General features: G+C 37.6%; 1 protein-coding gene across 3 annotated transcripts; it reads left to right on the forward strand.

Annotated features, from left to right (window-relative positions):
• Positions 1-255: 255 nt before the first annotated feature.
• Positions 256-7,306, forward strand: ELF9 (RNA binding (RRM/RBD/RNP motifs) family protein). 3 transcript variants are annotated; one of them, XM_078590958.1, is made up of 14 exons: positions 256-373; positions 496-656; positions 1,259-1,393; positions 1,515-1,660; positions 2,926-3,114; positions 3,569-3,661; positions 3,781-3,819; positions 3,893-3,982; positions 4,077-4,179; positions 4,721-4,801; positions 5,171-5,247; positions 5,816-5,896; positions 6,812-6,903; positions 6,994-7,306. In XM_078590958.1, exons 2-14 carry the CDS (start codon positions 548-550, stop codon positions 7,115-7,117), a joined length of 1,359 nt encoding a protein of 452 aa, XP_078447084.1. In that variant the 5' UTR covers positions 256-373; positions 496-547; the 3' UTR covers positions 7,118-7,306. The 3 variants fall into 3 exon arrangements, with proteins under 3 accessions (XP_078447084.1, XP_078447085.1, XP_078447086.1); XM_078590959.1 differs by having other exon boundaries at positions 326-373; positions 543-656; XM_078590960.1 differs by having other exon boundaries at positions 328-373; positions 546-656.
• Positions 7,307-7,535: the final 229 nt, after the last annotated feature.

Raw genomic sequence — 7,535 nt, forward strand, 5'->3', positions numbered from 1 at the left:
AACGATACGTCTCAGATACTATTAAACCCGTTAACTGGATCCGATACTGTCATCTGGAGATTTCTTCCTCTTTGAAGGGTTTAAATCTCTCTTCTTCTCTCTCTATATATATGCACAAGTACATAAAAGCTCACCAATATCGGATCGTCACCGGCCACGTTGACGATATAACGGTATCGGATTACGGTACGCTCAGATACCATTAGACCCGTTACCCGGATCCGATACTGTCATCTGGAGATTTCTTCCTCTTTGAAGGGTTTAAATTTCTCTCTCTCCCCTCTCCCTCTTCTCTCTTTCTTATTCTCTCTCTTTCTCTCTCTTCTCTCTCTCTCTCTAGAACGCAGCTTCTCCGCATCGGAAACGAGCTTCGGTGAGTGAACGATGTTTGAATCTTTCTTGTGTGTTCTTAGTCAATTTTAGAGCGAGTTTTTGATACTTTAGTTGATGCTAGGGCAGCGTTTAATGCGGTGATTTCTTCTTCTTTGTTTCCAGATAATTCTTTCTGTGAAGTATTATTGTTGTTGTTCTTCTTCTTTGAGGAGGTATGGAAAGCGATGAGGGAACGGGGGGAGCTACGGCGAGTGAAACGTATTGGTATATACTCGGCGATAATCAGGAGACTGTTGGGCCGTATACAATCTCGGAGCTGAAAGGTGAAGATGGGGATTCTTTTGTAATATTTGCTTTATTTTACGCATTATGATTTGCTATCTCAGCTTTTTGGTTCATTTTTTGCGCTGGTAGCTTGTGATAAAAATGCAGGGTTTAGTGGCGTGTAACTATCGACATGTGTTCTTAGATTTCAGCTTCAAAAATCATAATTCGTTATTCATCGGAGTTTAATAATCTGTAGTACTGGATAAATTAATTGGATTAGTGTAATTTATTGTAGATTCCTCCTCTTTCATCTGATTTTCATGCTTTGAAATGGTAGGGAAAGGAGTTTTTAAAAAATTTACCTCGAGTAATCGTTATCTTGCCTCTCATCAGAATTAAAATCAATTAATTTCACTCTTAATTTCTTGAATCAATGTACTATACTTGTATTGATTTACTGTACCCAAGATTCCTCATCTTTAATCGAATTTGTCATTTCACCTTCTCTAAGCTAAAGAATATGTTGGGAACTGTCAACTTTTCTTAATATTATCTTTGATATTTTTAGAGCTGTCTGACATCGTATCACATTCTTTCTTGCATGTATAACTAAATACGTGGCAGCCACACCTCAGCATTATTTCCTTTGTTTGAATAGTGCATTATTCCGACGGGTATATATCCGAAAGCGCTCTACTGTGGGCCGAAGGAAGGAGCGATTGGCAGCCTTTATCCTCCATTGTAGAGTTATCTTCTGTATCTCACGCCCATATCGGTGATGGCCCAAACTCAGGTGAAAGGTTATCTTTATCATTTTCTTATGATCCATCACTATCGAATTACAATCTCTCTAATGGAAATAAATTCAAAGGAGACTGAAATGCGGTGCTGAACTTGGAAATCTGTTAATTTAGATGCTAATGGGGAGGAAAAGCCATCCGAAGTGGAAGAAGAAATAGAGGATAGACCCACTACGCCGCCGGATGGAGAACAAGAGTTTACAGATGATGATGGAACTACGTACAAATGGGATCGTAGTCTTCGAGTCTGGGTCCCGCAGGTTGGCTTCTTTGACAGATTTGGAGCTTTTGTCCCTGATGACAAAATTTCCATTGCCATTCGTCCATGGTCACTTGGACAATGATGAAGACGAGGACAATGGCAATTGAATAATGAACGCCAAATGATTATTTCACCCTTGAGTTGCACTCTGCCCTCATTTGCCATCCTCAAAGACTATGACGAGTCGTCATTGTCCCAGTATTCCTTTTTCTGCCAGGATGACAATGAGGATGATGAAATCGTTATCGTCATTCATTGGTGTCTATGGAAGACGATGATGAGACATCATTGACATGGAATGTTGATTTGTCGACATCTCCGTCATTCCTTTTCTGCCAGGATGATGATATCAATGATGATGAAATCAGTATCATTATTCTTTCATGTATATGGATGACAGTGTGGAGTCATCATCTTCATCTCTCAATTCGTATGAGGAATATGACAGACGATGAAGATTAATCATCATCATCATCATCTCTCAATTCGATGAATATGACAGAAGATGACAATTAATCATCATCATCTGTCATCTTTTTTCAGATTTCTCCACATCTGGATCGTGGACTTTGAATTAATGTTCCATCCATAATGCCGTGTGGTTTGCTGACACATCTTCAGGGACAGTGAACTGAAATCTTCTAATTTCTGTGTTCTCGGTTAGACGCTGTTTTGTCTCAAATATGAAACATTCTGTTACTATCTGTCAACTCCTTTTTGGGGTTATTTCTATCATTTCATACTGATGGGGACATTTTGGTCCTTAATCTTTGGGGGTAGCTTTCTCCTTTAGATATCTGTAGCTTTACTCTTAAGAAGGAAGCCAAGAAGAATTACTGAAGTTTCCATTCCACTTTCCCCATATCTCTCTAAGTATGCCCTCCGCCTACCTCCAGAGCTCTCAATGTTCTCCAATCTCTCACTCTAGGAGTGTCCTCCACCTACTTACTGACATCTCTTTGTTCCCCTATCTCTCTCTCGAGGTGTGTCCTCTGGATCAATCCCTTTCCGTCTCAATTACTGTCTTTCTATCAGAACATCAAATTTGTGCTACATTCTTTGATATTGATCTAATACGGCTTAAGCCTCAACAAAAGATTTAATGCTTTGTGAAAGGTGTCATCATTTGCTGGTTTACATATTTCACTTGTAGTCAGATAAGATTTATTCTCTATGGTGCTATCAATTTTATAATTGTCATTTAATTTTTTTCACAAAAATCTTTACAGTGGCTGATTTCACCGGTTTTTTGGCCTGATTCAGGAAGAAGCGGCTGATAAAGTTGTTGACCATGAATTCGAGCACATGACTTATGCATTTGAGGATGAGGTATTTCCCTCTCTTATTACATCCGAGACTTCAATAACCGAGGAGATGAGAGCTTTAGGTCAGAATGAGGGGAAAAAACAAGATCTCAAGCGTAAATCAACTGAGGAGCTAGTTGAAAAGAAGGTACTCTTCTCGTCTATTTTAATCTCTTTTTTCTGGGTGGATTGTCCTCCCGAAGGTTTATTTAAGTAGTAACCTTGAATTAGTTAAATTTATTATTTCTTTTGTTACTAACTGTTTGCTTTTATTGCTTTATCTGGGCCAATTATAATTGGGCTGAGTTCCCTTGCCATGTGTCATTTCTTGTAATCTCTACTTAAACGGATGTACACTTTTCCTTTTCTAAAACACTTGCAAAGGTCGACTCGAGCTCTCTGGCAGTAATCTTCTTAATCTTCTTCCTCGCCATTTGAAGCATGTCGAAACTATAACCCGGAGAATTACCGCATTATTTGGCTTATTAATTTTAGGTTTTCTGTTACAAATCAACTCTTAATCAGCTGTAAACCCTAAACCCGTGATGAGATCGCTGAGTTTTACGTCTTTTTCCAACTTGTTTGATCTTTTTCGTTTTCAGGAACCAAACAAACCCCCAGAAAGTTGGTTTGATTTGAAGGTCAACACACATGTTTACGTGACTGGGTTGCCTGAAGATGTGACTGCAGACGAAGTGAGCGCTTTGCAATATTTGATTTCTGTATTTTCTCTTTACTGTATGAAAAGTTTGAAACTTTCCCATCGCTCTGTGAATATTTCGTTTGAATTCTTTCATCTCTTTTCATGTTTTAGATGGTGGAAGTATTCTCAAAATGCGGCATTATTAAGGAGGTAAATTCATTGCATTACTTGATTAAGTTACTTTTTTTTAGATTTTTCTTCTTTTAAAAATTATTATTCTCAGGATCCAGAGACCAAAAAACCCAGAGTGAAAATTTATGTTGATAAGGAGACGGGTAAAAAGAAGGGGGATGCTCTGGTGACTTATTTAAAGGTGAGCCCTTGGATTTCTTGAAATGTCGTCGGACTACATCTTCATTTTAGAAAAAAATTTGAATTAAATATTCTCTTTTTAAAATTACTTTTAGGAGCCTTCGGTTGCCTTGGCTATCCAAATTTTGGACGGAACTCCATTTCGCCCCGGCGGAGAAGTGCTAATGTCTGTATCCCAGGCCAAATTTGAGCAAAAAGGTCACTCTATTTCTTTTTATTGGATGTTCATCCGCATTCGCCAGTTATGTTAAATTAGAATAAGTTCAGTTAATTATAAGCAAACTAAAAAACTCAGTTAAGCAGAGGGTTCCCTACATCGTAATGAGATTTTTGCGGCGATAATTGCCATCTGGCTGCTTCGTAATGAGATTATTTTCAAGGTTAGGACAGCTTCGACGGATGACGTCATTCATAACGTGGGGTCTTGTTGCATGCTGGTTAAGAAAGACACGAATAGCGAGACAAGTTCGATCATCTGTGTTACGTACGGTTATATCTATGCAATATTGGGTTGATCACCAATCTTTCCCTTTTCTTTGAAAAACAAAATAGAATGCTAAGTCTGTTTTTTTTTATCGTCTGCACCTGCTTGTGTTCTCATTTTTTCATGCTGTCTCGAGCGAGTATGATAATACCTCGGCGAAATAATCTTTTTCTTTCAAAGTTTGCATAGCCCTACATCTATTTTTGATGTTTTGCATCTGATTGTGTTCCTATTTTTTGATGCTGTGTCGAGCAGGTGAGACGTTCATTACGAAGAAAACTGACAAGAACAAGAAAAAGAAGCTGAAGAAAGTAGAGCAAAGGATTCTTGGCTGGGGTAATTTCATTAAATCTTATTTCGCCAATTATCTCGTTCAATTTTTCTATGAATATTTTGAGATATTAATGTTTTGAAACTTAAATCATCCTTGTCTTATCGTTTTCAATCTGAATAACCAGCTACATTGATCACCGGATAATTAATTTTGTGTAAATGATGTCAATCGGATGAATTTTCTTCTATATTTTATATTAATCTATGGACTTTTATAATGAATGTGTAATCTATCGTCTAGTTTAAGTTTAGATTCAACTTAGGGTCTTCAACTTCGCATCAACTTCTCTTCCAAAATCTTCATTATTTGAAATGAAAATTTTATTCGGAAAAGTTGTAGTTTTAAGCTGATTTTTTATAATAAAAAATTAGGGGGCCGGGACGAAGCCAAGGTGTTGATTCCGGCTACGGTTGTTCTTCGTAACATGTTCACGCCGGCTGAACTGAGGGTTCGTTTTCTGCCATTCAACACATCATTTTTATAGATTTTTTCCCCTTTTAGAGAGGTAAGAAAATCGAGATATTGCTTTCTCTCATACACACACACACTCTCTCTCTCTCTCCTTATCTCTAACTCTATCTTTCTATTTATCTATCTATCTTTCTATGTTTTTAAATGACAAACTGTCTATCTATATTTTTATCTATCAATCTCTCTATTTATGTTTTTATCCATTTTTGTATATTATCTATCTATCTTTTTATCCATCTATCTATCCATTTATCCTTTTATCCACGTATGTATCTATCCATATATCTATTTTTTATCTATCCATATATATATATATACAAATATCTATCTCTCCGTCTCTATTGCAATCTATTTTTCTCTATCTAAATATCTCAATCTGTCTTTCTATATCTATCTCTCTCTATATATATGTCTCAATCTGACCACCTATATCCATCTATCTATTTCTACTTATCTCTTTCTATTTGGATCTATCTCTGTGATTAAAAACATCGATTTTTATTGATATTTTTGCAGTTAATCAAAGAGATTTTAATTGTTTGCAGGATGATGAGACTCTTCTCCCTGAGTTGGAAGCCGATGTGAGAGAAGAATGTGGCAAGCTGGGCCCCATCGAATCTGTGAGAGTGAGTTCTCCCCTATTTCTTTATTTTTCTTTTCTTAAAATAAGAGATTTCCATAGGTTCGAGTTACATTTTTTTTTACTAGAAGAAAGATAATTCGATCGTTCAGAAAAATATTAAAGTTCATAAAAGAAGACCGTCATGTGTACATTTATAGTGAAGATGAGCGAATCCCCCTATAAAATAGGAAAAATATTTTGATTCCTATTTATCTCTGTCTCCTAGTCTCCATCTATCTCTACCTCTATTTATTTAATTATCTATCTCATCGCATCTGAATCTGAATTTTCTTCATGACCTAAAGTTGGATCGGAAACTTCATTTCATTACTTCGTACCTCCATCACTTCTGCTCCGCTCCCGCTCGTAAACTCGCGCCTATCTATTTATCACCATCCATCTATTGAACTCTATCTCTATATTTCTTTACCTGTATCTAACTCTATATATCCATGTATCGATCTCTCTATTTATCTATCCATCTATCGCGATATATTTTTCCTATTTATCTATCTTTCTCTATTTATTCATTTTAGACATGGTTGTTTGGTTCCTTCTGTGCTAACTTGTGCGAATTGTTCGTTCTGTTTGGTTTTCCGAACAGAACAATATCTAATTCGAACAGATCATCGCACAAACCCGTATGTGGTTCTATTGTTCACTTTGTGCGAATTTTGTTCTGATTTTGTCCGAACGTACAAATTTTGTTCGTTTTTGCACAAAAAAAGAACAGAACAAAGAACAAGGCCCTGTGCAGTTCTTTTGTGCGAATTTTTTGTTCGTTTCAAACAAACAGATCAGAACAACCATTTCTAATATTTCATATCTAGCTTTATCCATTTCTAATCTAAATCTGTAAATGTATTTATCTATTTATCTGTGTATCTATCCTGTCTCTCTCTCTGACTTTGAACTGCAGGTGTGTGAGAACCACCCACAGGGAGTTATCCTAGTAAAGTTCAATGACCGCAAAGACGCCATGAAATGCATCGATGTGATGAATGGACGATGGTAGAACCGCCGCTCCTCCTTGACTTCTCTTTGCCTTTTCTTTCCTCGCTACGTGTTGACTTCTCGTTTATTTAACGTATTTTATCTCAGGTTCGGAGGCCGCCAAGTCAGTGCCCGCGAGGACGACGGCTTGGTCAACCACACGAAGGTCCGCGACCTCGCCGCTGAGAACAGCCGATTGGAGAGATTTGGCGCCGAGTTGGAGGCCGACTGACCCTTCTCTCCCTTTCTCTCTCTAATCTCCATGTGCTGACTTAGAGAGAGAGATGGCATGTCTCCCTCTATCTCTCTCTAGGTGTTCTAATGTTGACTTAGAGAAAGACAAGTCTACATTGATCCTTCTGCCTCTTTCTTTCTCTAAGTTTTTTATATATAGAGAGAGATATGAGCCGCTGACTGACCGTATGTCTCTCTCTCTTGGTTTCCTTCGGGTGATGTAGAGAGAGAAATCATTCTCTCTCTATAAAGATTTTCCCTCTGGCTGACTGCCAGCCTCTTTCTCTCTCTAGGTTTCATTCTGCAGACTAAGAGATGAGTCTCATGGGGATCATTCTGTCTCTTTCTTAGAGAGATAACCCAATGGCTGACCAGTCTGTCTCTTTCTCTCTCTAGGTTTCCTTCTGTTGACAAAG

Source organism: Wolffia australiana, chromosome 20, assembly GCF_029677425.1.
Source record: "Wolffia australiana isolate 7733 chromosome 20, ASM2967742v1".
Lineage (NCBI taxonomy): Eukaryota > Viridiplantae > Streptophyta > Magnoliopsida > Alismatales > Araceae > Wolffia > Wolffia australiana.

Coding starts and splice junctions, on each gene's coding strand:
- ELF9 (XM_078590958.1), top strand. CDS start 548: ATGGAAAGCGATGAGGGAACGGGGGGAGCTACGGCGAGTGAAACGTAT. Junction 3,820..3,892: donor AATGCGGCATTATTAAGGAG/GTAAATTCATTG, acceptor TATTATTCTCAG/GATCCAGAGACCAAAAAACC. Junction 3,983..4,076: donor CTCTGGTGACTTATTTAAAG/GTGAGCCCTTGG, acceptor AATTACTTTTAG/GAGCCTTCGGTTGCCTTGGC.